General features: G+C 28.7%; 1 protein-coding gene across 14 annotated transcripts in view; it reads right to left on the bottom strand.

The window, feature by feature from the left end:
- Positions 1 to 15,265, bottom strand: part of aralar1 (calcium-binding mitochondrial carrier protein Aralar1) — a 289,930-nt gene that overhangs the window by 18,131 nt on the left and 256,534 nt on the right. For all 14 annotated transcript variants that reach the window (XM_087402842.1, XM_087402838.1, XM_087402841.1 and 11 more), the window contains 8 exons: positions 12,147 to 12,237; positions 11,632 to 11,707; positions 8,670 to 8,788; positions 8,424 to 8,594; positions 8,004 to 8,144; positions 7,724 to 7,918; positions 7,447 to 7,549; positions 169 to 259 (listed from right to left, as the gene is read on the bottom strand). In XM_087402842.1, the coding sequence (XP_087258968.1) occupies positions 169 to 259; positions 7,447 to 7,549; positions 7,724 to 7,918; positions 8,004 to 8,144; positions 8,424 to 8,594; positions 8,670 to 8,788; positions 11,632 to 11,707; positions 12,147 to 12,237 (987 nt within the window). The remainder of the gene's footprint in view (positions 1 to 168; positions 260 to 7,446; positions 7,550 to 7,723; positions 7,919 to 8,003; positions 8,145 to 8,423; positions 8,595 to 8,669; positions 8,789 to 11,631; positions 11,708 to 12,146; positions 12,238 to 15,265) is intronic.

The raw sequence follows: 15,265 nt of genomic DNA, 5'->3' as shown, positions 1-15,265 counted from the left end.
TAATTATCAATATATAAAATTTGAATAAACGTATATTAATCAATTTAATTAATTTAATTACAGCTATAATACTTACTAATATTAATTGTTAGTTGCAATAATTGTAATAGTTGATATTTAAGTCTTATTTAATTCATTTATATTTCTTGAGTCATATCTTATACTTACGAGCCTCCAAAATCAACAACAAACAATCTTTGCAGCAACTCATACGTGAAAAGAGTAACACCAAATTGAGGTGATGATCTGAACACTCGAGCTGTAAGAATAGAAAAGTGTGTGATATTAAATATACATTATATATAATTTTGAACGTGTAGAGTCTATATTCTTTGTCCAAATAAAGATTTGAAATGTTTTGATGGCAAGCTTGTTGATATGACTATATTTTTTCAGATAGAACAAATATATATAGAATATATATATTTGTATAGAACATTTCAAAAACTAATGTAGTTATAAATAGTAATAATATTCTACACAGTTTTAATTTTTGTCCATTTTATATCAAATAGGATTATATCAAATAGGATTATATTTTTATTTATAATGCGGTTAATTTTGTGTAAATGAATCTGTAAATAAATATTAACCACAATTAAGAAAATGCTGGTCAATAAAGTTGAAGAAATTGTTAATTAATAAAGATCAATAAATTCAGAAGACTTAATTCGAAATGAAGCTTAAAAAGTTACATGTAAAATTTTATATACGTAATATTATATTTCACATACTTTTATCAATTAAGGTAATTCTTCAGTAAATCGAGTTACCATAGAAATGTCAAATTTTTTTATACAATGAAATTGAAGTTGAAATACCAAAATTGAGACCAGAGCTGGGGAAAAATTGAAATAAACACTGCAAAAATATTTATTTAAAAGATGCATCTATACAAATACTATTTCAAATAGGTATTTTGTATCGTACATGTAAAAAAGGTAAACAGTATTTACTATTTACATCGACGTTTACTTCAAGTAAAATATTTATTTGACACATTTCGTTATTTCATAATTGAACATAACATTTCTATTTTCTATTCCTTATTTCCTATTTACTATTTCCTATTTCTAAACGGAATGAAATAGGAAATAAAAATAAAACAAAAAGCAGCGCATATTTCAAAGATATACAGGATTTTGCGTGACACCCGTTAGTAGCAGATTCCTGAAGTTATTTCGAAAGTCTTAAACTAAAATATCGAAATATTATCAAAATTAAAAAATTTAAAATTATGAAAGGCATTTATACATTTTCCAATGATCCGGACATTTTTCAAGTTTCTATATTCATCATTGATCCGATCTGACATCCGTAATTCTGAATTTGCAAATTTTAATATCGTATTCATATCCAACACAGTAGAAACTCTTAAATTTAAATAAATATAATTAAAAGCTATTTGTTTTTTAAATAATTGAATCATTAATGATTGAATTCACATCTTTTCCGTAATAGATCCCGTTTATATTTAACTACATTAATCATCTTATTAATAATAGCTGACACTAAAAAATCCTTATGAAGATTGAAAGTCTTAATAATATATTTAATTTTGATTGCAATAAAACTTCTCTGTTGCAATAAAATTTCTCTATTACTTCTCTTAAAAGTAAGCATCGAAATTAAAAAAAAGTATTTTAAGGCGATGCACAGTAGATTTGTCCTAATTGGAATTACAAGATAACGTTAACTTTCTTTATAAAAAATATCAAATCTCTTTAGAAAAGCCATTTTTTGGACATTAAATCCCAATTATCTCGAAAACCTGACGTTAGAATTTTTTTGTTTGCGACATCGCTTTTAACATATAAAAATCTATAAGAAACACCTTTAAACACTTTTAAAAACGTTTAATATAAGATATTTATTTATTTATTTATTTATTACTATTCTATATATTTCAATACGTTCTAAATAATAATTTCCCCCTATCTCTTCTATTGTTAGTAATAAATTTATGACAACATAGTTAATTTTATACAATTCATTTATTTGCTTTCAATAATACACACTTTTCAATTTTTTAATGAGTTTTGCCGAGGTGATGATATTAATCCAGCGAAACTAAACAGATATTTAGTTCTACGAGAGCAGAAGATGGTATTGCATTATATTTATTTGCAGTATTATATTTAAGAAATAATATTTTAATTTTTGAGTATTTATGAAGACTTTGAAGTGAAACGTCATCATCTTTTAAATATTGAAGCAATTCATTTCGGTTAAATATGCTTTGTGAGAAATAGATGAATTTTCCATAAAAACTAAAAAATTGTTGCTCTTTTTCATTACTATACAATTTATTAATATTTGTCGAAGTGAGATTTCATTATTTATAACTGTTCAATTATAAAATTGGTTACCATATCTTTAATAAACTATAACTTACTATCTTTTGTATTTTCAGGTACTCAACGAAACTTTCATTTTGGATGACGTACTGTAGCAATAATAAAATCTTTTGCATCATCATTTAATTTCATTATATTATGAAAACGATCACGCAAACGTTTTAGAAAATGCTCTTTTAATGGTTCGCAATGTTTTAATATCATTTTCATCTAATCTTTTAATATTTTCTAAATTGTTTTTACTCTAAAGATCCAAGGTAAAATATCGCCACTAAATATTTCTTTCTCGCCTTGCAAAATATTTAAACAAATAATAAATATGTTATGAGATCTGTACATATTTTATATTCTTCTAAGAATTCAATATCTTGAGCAAAAATATGATAAAATATATATTTCAAGTGCTTCAAAAATTTTCGTTAATAATTCTTTAATTCTTTTCAATAATTCTGTCACGCTGTCGTAAAAAGAATTCCACCTTGTTATACATGGTGTACAAGGAGCCCTACCTACAATTTTTTTATACTATTCGCTTGTCTTATTTGAAGATCGATTTGTCTTATTCCACAAATTGGAGCACTTCTTTATAATAGAAAGATGATATTTTCCATAAGACGAATTTAATTAAATTAATTTGTTTATATCAGAAGTACATATTTTAAACTAAGTGTATGAGAGCAACATTGATAATATTTTGGCAAAATATAATAATTTTCATCTGCTAACATATCATTCTCACTTAAGGAAAGAACTTCATTAATATTACAAAATTGAACATTAATCTCATCCTCATTATAGTTTTCAACTTCTCATCATCATTGTTTCTCATATTAATATGATAATTAAATTCTCGAAAAGTTTTTATAAAATTGCTATCGTTGTCTGTTACCGTACATGTTATTTTTTCTATATTGAGACCATATTTTTCATGTATTTTATTTAAATTTTTAGCAATCGAAGTGTAATTATGACCTTCAAACCGTCTACAAGCTATAGATTCGCGTTTAAAGTTATAAGGATTTATCCAATAAACCATTACACCTAGAAAACTCTGCCTAAATGCATCATATGTCTATTGTACAAACATAATTTATTTCTGAAAGTTCTTTACGAATATTTGTCGTTACATTTTCAAATTCAATTTGTATACGTTTAGATAGCGTTTTTCTACTTAAACAATGTGCAGGCGTTTTTAAATTACTAAGACCCGATATTAATCTAATAAATTCAGGTTCTTCTACTGTCTGTTCAGTGATTTGTCAGTTCCTACAATGAAAACCGTTATCAAATCATTTGCAACTTGTTAACTTCATTGAACTGTTCCGTGATAATTATGCTTTTTTGTAACTCGGCATTTCTTATGAACGACAGATTCATACAATGAATTTTTATAATATATTCATAATTTAATTCATAATTTATATTCATAATATTCTTCAATGAAATTAGAATGTACAATCTTCAGATGCAATAGAAAATTTGAAGTTGAATGAAAACTTTCTTTAATTGATATACTGCATGCAGTACATTTTGCAGTAATATTACATTTTTTATCGTTCATACTTGTATTTGATTAATATTATCATCTCAGCGAAACTCATTAAAAAATGTTTGAAAAATGTGTATTATTGAAAGCAAATAAACAAATTGTATAAAATTAACTATGTTGTCATAAATTTATTACTAGCAATAGAAGAGATAGGGGGAAATTATTGTTTATAACGTTGTTTATAACGTTGAAATATATAGAATAGTAATAAATAAATTAATATGTATCTTATATTAAACGTGTTTTTAAAAGTGTTTAAAGGTGTTAAAAGTGTTAAAGATGTTTCTTAGAGATTTTATATGTTAAAAGAGTTATATGTTAAAAGCGATGCCATAAACAAAAAAATTTTAACGTCAGGTTTTCGAGATAATTGGGATTTAATGTCCAAAAAATGGCTTTTCTAAAGAGATTTGATATTTTTTATAAAGAAAGTTAACGTTATCTTGTAATTCCAATTAGGAGTCGCAAATCTACTGTGCATCCCCTTAAAATACCTTTTTTAATTTCGATGCTTACTTTTAAGAGAAGTAATAGAGAAATTTTATTGCAACAGAGAAGTTTTATTGCAATCAAAATTAAATATGTTATTAAGACTTTTAATCCTCATAAGAATTTTTTTTTAGTGTCAGCTATTATTAATAAGATGATTAATGTAGTTAAATATAAATGGGATCTATTACGGAAAAGATGTGAATTCAATCATTAATGATTCAATTATTTAAAAAACAAATAGCTTTTAATTATATTTATTTAAATTTAAGAGTTTCTACTGTGTTGGATATGAATACGATATTAAAATTTGCAAATTCAGAATTACGGATGTTAGATCGGATCAATGATGAATATAGAAACTTGAAAAATGTCCGGATCATTGGAAAATGTATAAATGCCTTTCATAATTTTAAATTTTTTAATTTTGATAATATTTCGATATTTTAGTTTAAGACTTTCGAAATAACTTCAGGAATCTGCTACTAACGGGTGTCACGCAAAATCCTGTATATCTTTGAAATATGCGCTGCTTTTTGTTTTATTTTTATTTCCTATTTCATTCCGTTTAGAAATAGGAAATAAGGAATAGAAAATAGAAATGTTATGTTCAATTATGAAATAACGAAATATGTCAAATAAATATTTTACTTGAAGTAAACGTCGATGTAAATAGTAAATACTGTTTACCTTTTTTACATGTACGATACAAAATACCTATTTGAAATAGTATTTGTATAGATGCATCTTTTAAATAAATATTTCTATTTAAACTATTTTTATTATTTCGCCGCACAGAAAATATGTATTTACTATTTTCTATTTCAACTATTTTCTCTAGCACAGAAATTGATATGTGCAAAATTCTACAGTAGGTTAATGAAAGAATGTTGAAAATGTAACTTTTCACGTATAGCTTAATGATAGATAAAGCTCGCAGATTCTTTGATTAATTGCACACAAATCTTACCATAGACTTTTCTCAAAAACGAGATTATAATAGTTTAAAAAATTACGATTTTAATGATCACAAAAGTAATAGGTCAACGGCTATTTTAGTAAGATATTTACGTGCATAAATTTGCATATTAATCTCAAAAAATAAACGTGATCTCATCTTGTTCTTGTTCGATGAAGATGCAGCTCTTGATTTGTTATTTCATGTTCCATGCTATTTTATTAAGATATACACGACGTTTTTATATTTTATCCAAATATGCAGATATTTGTAATTTTGGGTAGGTCTTAGGGAGGTACCCCAAATTTTTAGCATTTTACTAAAGAACCACCTTAACAAGATCAGGGAAACAAGATTGGCAATTGTTGTTTTTTGAATAAATATATATTAATATATTTGAATTGATTAAATAAATTGAATTCTTTGCATGCTTAATGTAAAGAATTATGATAACGCAATAGTTATCGCACGGCAGTATCTCGCTCCATATCTTAGCGCCGAGACACTCTTAGCACCGTGTCTCCAGATTATTATTAATGCAATTGCAGATATCTTGTTTTATCCAATTATAGTATATTATCGATATAATGCAAAATTTTTATTAATTTTTATCGAAAGTAATAATCTCGTCTACGCGTGATACAGATTACTAAAGCCATCTATTAGAAAAATAATGGATTTCTTTTTACTACACCTAATATATTGTATTGTTATAATAATATTAACATTTTTCTGTTTCCCCCAAAAAAGCTAATATAAATTTTTTTACAGTTTTACATCGCTGTACCGACGAAAAAAAAAATTTTACGAAAACAAAATGATGAATAATTGCCAAAATATTCACACAAATAACGAGTTAATTAAATTAATGATACAATGTAATATTTCATGATGAATTATATGATAATTATGCTACAAATCATAATTATGTTACATACATATACAGATACAAATTTTATTTTGCTTCCCCAACAAACTTACTTTACTTTTTAATAATTTTAATATTTTAGATTGTTATTAGAGTCCGTTTTTATATTATAGTTTCTGCGAATAGGTGAAAGTGGCTGACTGAAATAAATTAGTTTATAAAAAAGTTTTTTGTAATTGCAACATCATATTGCCTCTAAGGATGACTCAAAAGTAAGTCGAAACATGTAAGCGAATTAATTGTTAATAAAGTGGTTTTGTTAACCGTATTGATTTGCACAAGGATTACCGTGCTTGACTCCTATTGCCCTGTTTTATCCAATCATTTTGTATCATTAAGAAGTCTTTAGGAATTAATTTATATTTGATGAGAGAAGATTTGATTTGATGAGAGAGAGAGAGAGAGAGAGAGAGAGAGAGAGAGAGAGAGAGAGAGAGAGATACTGTATATTATATATTTATTTTAAAAACTATATGCTTTAAATAATATATATGCTTTATTAACCCGCACTTTCAAAGTTATAGGCTAAAATGCCGAATATGCATATATAAAATGTCGTTAGATTTGATAAACATTCTGAATACAAAGAATAAGTATATTTATTGCAAATTGGAAAAAAGACGTAAATTATAAAGAGAGAGGAAGATGAAAAGAACATGTACTTACTGATAAATAAATCGCCGAGTCATATGGGGGAGGAAATAAGGTTGAAAGATGCAGCAGGGTTGATCCCCCGCGCATGCAATCGACCAAAGTAAAATATATTACTAATAATACTTTTAAAATTATAATGAAAGAACCATGACAATCTTGTTTCATTTTTACTTCTTATTAGGAATAGATTATAATCGATTAAATTATTTGTTTTACAAAGAAGATTGTATTTAATTTAAAGCAGGGACTTAAAAAAAAAAGATATCCTGCACTTGATAAAAGAATAAAATTGTTTTTTAGAAGTATTATTCTTATAAGTAGTTTTTTAGAAGTATTATTCTATAGTTTATTTATTTCTTTTGCAACTCACTGATCATCTTATCGATATATAAAGTATGATATATTAGAGTTGCAAATTTTTGAAAAACTTGCCAATGTATATGCAGGAAATTAATTGTCTCAAGAGCCTTATTTGTATCAGACATATATATATAATAGTAAAATAATATACCTGTCGCGCCTTTCCAGAATGCCCTAGCACCTTCTTCTTTGAATATTTTTCTTGCGCAATCGAGTAATCCGTTGTACGTAGTTTGACCTTCTCTAGCTACAACCTAAAACATATGTGACAATAAAATTACAAAATAATCGTAATTAAAATTAAACGGAAAAAAGAAAGAAGAACTTCTAGAACAGTATATGTGAACACATTACACGAAAGATAAGAAGGCCTAATTTCCTTTCTTAATTAATTTTTATGCTATTGATAATTAAAGTGAGAAATGCACCTGTAATCTTGTTTTTATCACATCCGCAGGAGTTACCAGTGCTGCTGCAGGTACACCGGCGATGGCACCGGAAACAAGAAGCGACAACGGCGTATTGTAGCCCCCTTCGTCGGCCAATCGCGCTTTCGTGTGAGCATACATAGGAAAGTAAATTGCGCTAAATGGCACATCTCGCAAAAGGCAAGCTCTAGCACCCTATAAGAAAATTGTGATTGTTATCACCTTGTGAGTGATGGGAAATATGATGAGTGTTGGCGTTAAGATAATTATCATTACTTACTTTGTACAATCCAAAAAGACCTAATTCCTTGACGACAGCCCACGCTCTAACTTTTGATCCTCCTGCAATCTCGCCAGCTACTTGTAACCGAATTTTTACTATCTCCAGAGGATTGGTGAATATGACCTGTGATCCTCCAGCCTATTAAAATATTTGAATTTATTATGGTTTATGTTTCTTGTTTGCTTTCTCCAATTAGAAGTAGTACGACTAGACTAAGTAATCATCTAAATCACTCATTTATAATCTCATTTTATCGGAAAAAAAAACAAAAAAAAAACAATAATTATATGTTCCTTGTATTTTATATTCTAACTTACTAATTCAATCTATTTCATGTTTTGTTCTAAAATTCATATTTAATCACGTTTAATTAAAAGTTTTAACAGTAGTAAAAATATAAAAATATCAAATACTCACACAGGCGCCAGATACAATTTCTCCGTACAGTGGTAAATTTCCATTTTTGTCCATAAACTTATCTCTGACAAAATCGTTAACTGTGAGTTTAATAGCCTTTTCCGGAGCTACACCCATTAATTGAGGCATCAGGCCTCGGTAGAGTCCAAAAAAACCTTCATGCCGAATCACCTGTCAAACACAAAACACCAGCTTTATGATTAACAATGCAGAAAGTGTTACACGGCGAGACTTTTCAATTCCAACCTTTTTACAACAATCAAAGCTATTTCTGTACATCAGCTCGCCTATAAATGATCCAGTCCTCTGATTCTGCATTCTGGTCTTCACCAAGTCGATAGGATATACAGCTGTAGCACCAACAGCTAAGAAAGAGTAACTCTTTGTTTCTTTAATAAATTATTATTAAAACTCTGTTAAATAAATATTTGTCTTAAACAGCTCTTAGAAAAATATGCGTATATAATATCGTTACTGTTACTAAGTTACTTTTTTGGTAACGGATTGGTAACTTTTTCGTTCGCAACTATAACATAATTACATTTTTTTTTTGTAAAGGTAACAGATTTTACTATAACTTTTATCGTTAGTTTTTATATTTTGAACTTAATTATAACAATTTTTTATATATTTAATCTTTGATGAGTATTCATAATTCGTTCTTACTCCAAAAGTTGTATAAGCAATGTTTTAAGATGCTAATATGGTTCTGTGATTGATTTATGACGTTTTAATGCTATAAACCAATTACAGAACTGTAGTAACATAATAACGAATTTTATGAATATCAATATTAAAATTTGACAGAATTGGTGCTATGTATTACAAAATTTATTGTGAAACATATCGTCGGATTGCTTCAAAACTTAATCAACAACTGAATATGTACTTTACAGTATATGTAAATTTAGAATATTATTATGTATAAAATTCTAGTTCGAACCGAAAAAGTATTTCTCTTCTTAGTTGTGTTGTCACATAACAATTTAATATTATGTATTATTGTTTATTACTTTTATTAATATAACAAAAATATTGCAAAATTTTTTAGATTAACTTTGTTTCAGCATTAAAAAAGTAACGGAAAAGTAACGAATAGTTACTTTTAAATACGGTAACGGTAACAAGATAACGAATTATTTTTAAGAATCAGTAATTATAGTAATGGTAACTAATTACTTTTTCGATTTCGTAACGAGTAACGACAACTAGTTATTTTTAAAAAGTAACTTTCCATTTCCTGCTTTTCATACCTTAGTATTGAACAATGTAGAATCGCGTTCTATAAAAGAAACTTGATTTAACTCCAAGCTTATCATTTGTATGAGCGTAATAAACATATACAATTCATATAATTTTGTATACGGAAGAAAGGTTAGACAAATAATTAATGTAAAATACCTGATACAAATAAGGCCCAGTATTATTAGGTGTACAAATAAGTTTTAAAGCGTTTTTTATGTAACATATTATGTATAATTTAAACTTAGAATTCAAATATTTTCGCGCTCTTTTGATATGTAGTGGCGTTTAATGTGTACTATGAAAAAACATAATTGACTTCACAAAATTGGAAACTTAACCTCAAAATTAAAATGGTGATTTTAAAATGGTGAGCGACAAGCAATTTATTCGACACTGCATTCGATACGAATTTCATCAAGGAAAAAGCGTTGCTAAAGCATGTGAATCAATTTGTTCTGTTCTTGGAGTCAATGTTGTGTCCAAAAGTACGTGTGAGTCTTGGTTTAGGCGATTTAAAGGATGATTTTGATGTTAGCGATAGAGAACGTAGTGGTGCTCCTCAGAAGGTTACAAACAATGAATTGCAAGCATTACTCGATCAAAACTCATGTCAAACACAAAACGAACTTGCACAGCAATTTGGAGTAACTCAACAAGATATTTCAATTCGTTTACGGCAGATGGGAAAGATTCTGAAAGAAGGAAAGTGGGCCGCATGCATCAAGTGAAAAAAACAAAAATGATCGTCTTGAGAAGTGTTTGAATCTGTACAATAAATAGCATAGAAAATCTTTCTTGTGGAAAATCGTGACTGGTGATGAAAAGTGGATTTTTTACGATAATCCTAAAAAGAGAAAACATTATATGGATCCAGGACAACCCACTACATCAACGCCAAAACGCAACATCCACAGCAGCAAAGTTCTGCTATGCATCTGGTGGGACATGAAGGGTGTGCTATATTATGAACTGCATCCGAATGAAACGGTTAACAGTGATCGCTACAGTCAACAATTGATCCGTTTAAATCAAGAAATCGAACGAAATCGTCCATTTACTGGCAAAGGTAAACGTCCTGTGAAATTGCTTCATGACAACGCTAGGCCTCATGTTGGTAAACTTGTAAAGGAAATGTTGCTAGCTCTTGGTTGGGAAGTTCTGCCGCATCCGGCGTATAGCCCAGACATAGCCCCTTCTGATTATCATTTATTCCGGTCAATGCAAAACGCCTTGTCCGGTGTACACTTTCGAGCATTTGAAGAAGTGCGAAAATAGGTGGATAATTTTATCGCATCGAAAGACGAAACCTTCTTCGCTTCTGGAATTCGCAAGCTGCCCGAAAGATGGCTAAAGATAATGGAGATTATTTTGATAATTAAGTGTGTTTTCGTTTCTAAATAAATAAATATTAAATTTCATTAAAAACGTTTTAAAACTTATTTGTACTAATAAATAAGGCTTACTTTCAAATTTATTATTTAAAAACACGCTTTATATTAAGAATATATATTAAAAGATGTGTCATAGGAAGTAAATGGGAATTAAAGGAAATTAAAATTGGCAGTAACACGTTTGTTTAATGCAACAAACATTTGTGATGATATAGAGGAAAGACCCTTATTATGATATACTGAGTTCATTTTGGATAAATGCTAGAAGTCTATGGGCAGAATTTAAAAAAATAATAGGTCATTTTGAAGAGAATTTAATAAACTTTAAGATAACGTATATAAAATTTAATTCAAATTCCACTTTTTTTGAAAATTAAAGAAATGTAAAAAGTGAGCAAATTGCAAAGTCAAAAAATTGTATTCCTAATATGAGATACCTCGAGAAATCGATAGTAAAACGCAAAGTATATCAGTATTTAATAAGATGTTGTATCAATAATAAGATACTGTATCCAGGAGATCGAATATATATTTATGTATTTATAAATAAAGAAAAATTTTTATTTACAAACCTCCACCAATGGAACCAAGCACGAATCGATAGCCACTTTCGAGCAATTGTACAATAATACCACGTTCATCCGGACTCTGCAAAGTAATATTTACTAAATCGAGTAATTAATATTTTTTTGAGTATTGTGTAGCTTATATTTTAAAACAAAATTATATTTATAATTTTATGTGCTGTTACTTAATTATATTTATATATGTACATATAACATACATATCTTTAATTTTTATATTGCGTGCGTGCGTGCGTGCGTGCGTGTGCGTGGTGTTTGCGCATGAACGCGCGCATTTCTGATCTTCAAATGTATTAAACGGTACTTAAAAATATAAATTGAAAATAGAATTAATAACATTAATAAAAATTATAAATAAAATTCTAAAATTCTTGAATTTTAACACGTATGAATCATCAAAACTAGTTTAAAATAGATTTTAAACAGTTGAGAGATATTTCACACTTTCGAGAATATTTGACAACATAATTTCTTAAATTAAAATATTCTTCTATTATACATACCGATACAGCTTTAATCTCAGCAACGCGCTTTGTAATCTGTTTGAAATATTGCTCGGGTGTAATAGCCACAAGATCATTGTATACAATCTTCCTAAAATTAGAAACGTTCAAGTTTAATATATACATACATACACATATGTATATGTTTACATATTCACATATATATACATATATACATATATACATATATATATGTATATATGTATATATACATATATATCTTAAATATATATCGAGTGTCTGAGACCACCTGTACACCCCTTTTATTTGAAGAGAGCATTTTCAGGAAGAGAGCATTTTAGAAAAAAAAAAAGATAAAAGTTGTATGATTTCGAGATATACATAAGATAATGTCATTGATTTGACTTTGAATAATCATTTGAAAGTCATGTGAAAGTCATGTTATTTTTTTCAAATGATACAATACATCCCATTTTTCATTCGACATTCTGTAACTTATCTCGAGAGCTTTCCAAAATACAATACTACAATCAAATATTTTTTCATTAAGAACTTTTTGAGTTATGAGCTTTGAAAATTACAGTACTGCCAGCATTATCATTATGCAATGTGCCCGACCGATGGCTAAAACTTCTTGAATGTTGTTCAGAATCATGTCCTGGATGATACTTATCAAGGCCATTAGAAGTTATTGTTTTACTAGATATTTTATATTTTGTCAAAATGTTGAAACTTTCAAGCCTTATAACTCAAAAAGTTCTTAGTGAAAAAATATTCGATTATAGTGTTTTGGAAAACTCTCGAGATAAGCTATAAGAATATGGAATGAAAAATGGAGTGTATTTATAAAAATCAACGTGATCTTCATATGACTTTCAAATGACTTTCAAGATTAAGCCAATAACATCATCTTATGTACACCTCGAAACAACTTTTATCTGAAAAATTTTTTTTCTAAAATACTCTCTTTCCGAGATAAAAGGGGTATACGAGTCTTATTAAACACTCGGTATATATTTAAGATATACAGGGTGGCATCAATAAATGATCCCGTCCCGAACAGGTAGAGCGGACTAAACTGAGTCCAAAAGTCCTCTATCATTTTGCAATGCTCGCAATAATTAACGAGATATTAATGTTTAAAGATATACGAATACGTGCGTCCGACCTACTATTGCCGAAGATACGGCCCACCGAGCGCACGGCGCACGGACCGCAAGGAGCGGGGATGGCCTGGCAGGCGCGGCGCGCCATTCGCGAACTTAGATGTTCGCGGCGGTGAGCGATGCTTGCCCCATTCCCCGCGCGTCAAGCTATTGATGGCGGATATTCAGCGCTTTAGAAATAATATCTCGATTGCGAAAATTGGAAAATGATCAAGAACTGTTGAAAAAAAACTCAGTTTAGTTCGTTCTGAAACGTGCATATGTAAATAAAAAAAATGTTATGTAATTACTTGTTTCAAGTAAATAAGAGTATTTTAAAATTATATTATCAAGAAAATATTCTTTGTAATGATATCGTTACTCAAAAGAAGAATAAAATGCGTTCTTTCTTAGCTAGAATGATATTTTTCTGCATTTTTCTACAACTTATTCTAGACTCGCGAGTTAAGATTTTTCTTTGACAGCAAATCAGTCAATTTTTTTCTTCGACAGAAAAGAAACATTTCTTTGAATGGAAGAAACCTTTCTCTGTGTGGATGCGCCGATTATTATTTATACATACAATGTTAAGCACGTTGTTTATAAGTGGCAATTGCCGTCGCTAAATATTATATGCCTAGTGATGGCAAACGTGCGCCTCATTGTGCTAGATTCTATCTTATCGCGCGCTTGCATTTGGCGGTAGACTGGACGAATTTAATTATTTTCATAAATTAATAATTCGTTAACTGCAGAAATTATAAAATGATAGAAGACTTTTCTTTTCAGTTTAGTCCATTCTAGCCGTATGCGAAATATTTATTGTTATTTTTCAAATACCCTGTATATAAGATATAACAAAGTTGTAAGCTATAAAGCATACAAAATAAACAAAAGGAGGATAAAAATTAAATAAAACAAAATATGGCATCGATGACACTATCTGAAGCAGTACTATTATAAACAGAATTCTGCCTGAATATAATTCATCATATATCTTTATATTGTATCTGTTTTAACATAAGAAATTTGTGCTCTTACCAAATGTTTACATATATCATCGTCCTAAGATATTGAAAAAAGTAGATGAGAATAAAAATATTAAGATGTATATACATAAGTCTAAAAGGGAACCGTCGAAACTGACTCTCACCGATTTTAATGAGCTTTGGACATGTTGTAGAACATGGAAAAATAGACTCATATTTTTCTTGTCTCTATTTCGCTTATCTTGAGATTTAGGGGGTGAAATACCCCCTCGAAAATAATGTTTTGTATCGAAAATGGATTGTATCGTTCTTCTTAAATATATTTTAAACTGAAGTATATCTAAAAATGTTTTATATAAAAGTTATATAGTTTCTGATGTTCTGTACAGCGGCATAAAAGACATTTGTTGATAAAATTTGTCACAAAAATCAATTTTGTAACAAATAGTTCTAAACAAATTATTAAAAATTGATTACAGAGAAATTCTGATTACACCAATCAATTATGGAAATATTACTAAAGGAACATGCTTTTTTATGTTTATGCAAAAAAAAAACAAATAAGTTATGAAAAGTCGTTTCTGTTCATGCCTAGATTACCAAGGATAGATTGGGTTGCCAAAAAATGACAATTATAAATAAGACCGAAGCATGAAAAAATTTTGACGTTTAAAGTAAATAGTAAAGCAAGGCGGGTTCTAACCCATGGGGCTAGAGGGGAACGCGGGGTGCGGGGAAATACTAGCGTAGGCGCGGGGGATACCTAACGCGGGGAAAGAGGGGGAAAGGTCCGGGCTCCTACACAATAGGGCTCCTTTTTTTTTGTCATCAAAATTTCACCACGTTTTCCTTTAAAAATGCATCAGTAATAAAGGCTTGCATGTTAGAGAAAGATAGAGCGCGCGTAACGTGCTATGAGTGAAGAAAGGATGGAAGAATCAATAGAATACGAGTTTCTTTTGTACGATACAGTTTTTTCAATATGGTTTTTCCTGGCGCGTCGATGCAAAGGATGGGAAGTAAA

This window comes from Acromyrmex echinatior, chromosome 2 (assembly GCF_024713525.1).
Source record: "Acromyrmex echinatior isolate Ae372 chromosome 2, ASM2471352v2, whole genome shotgun sequence".
Lineage (NCBI taxonomy): Eukaryota > Metazoa > Arthropoda > Insecta > Hymenoptera > Formicidae > Acromyrmex > Acromyrmex echinatior.
The sequence above is the reverse complement of the archived record's forward strand: the minus strand, read 5'-3'. Positions and strand labels throughout refer to the sequence as shown.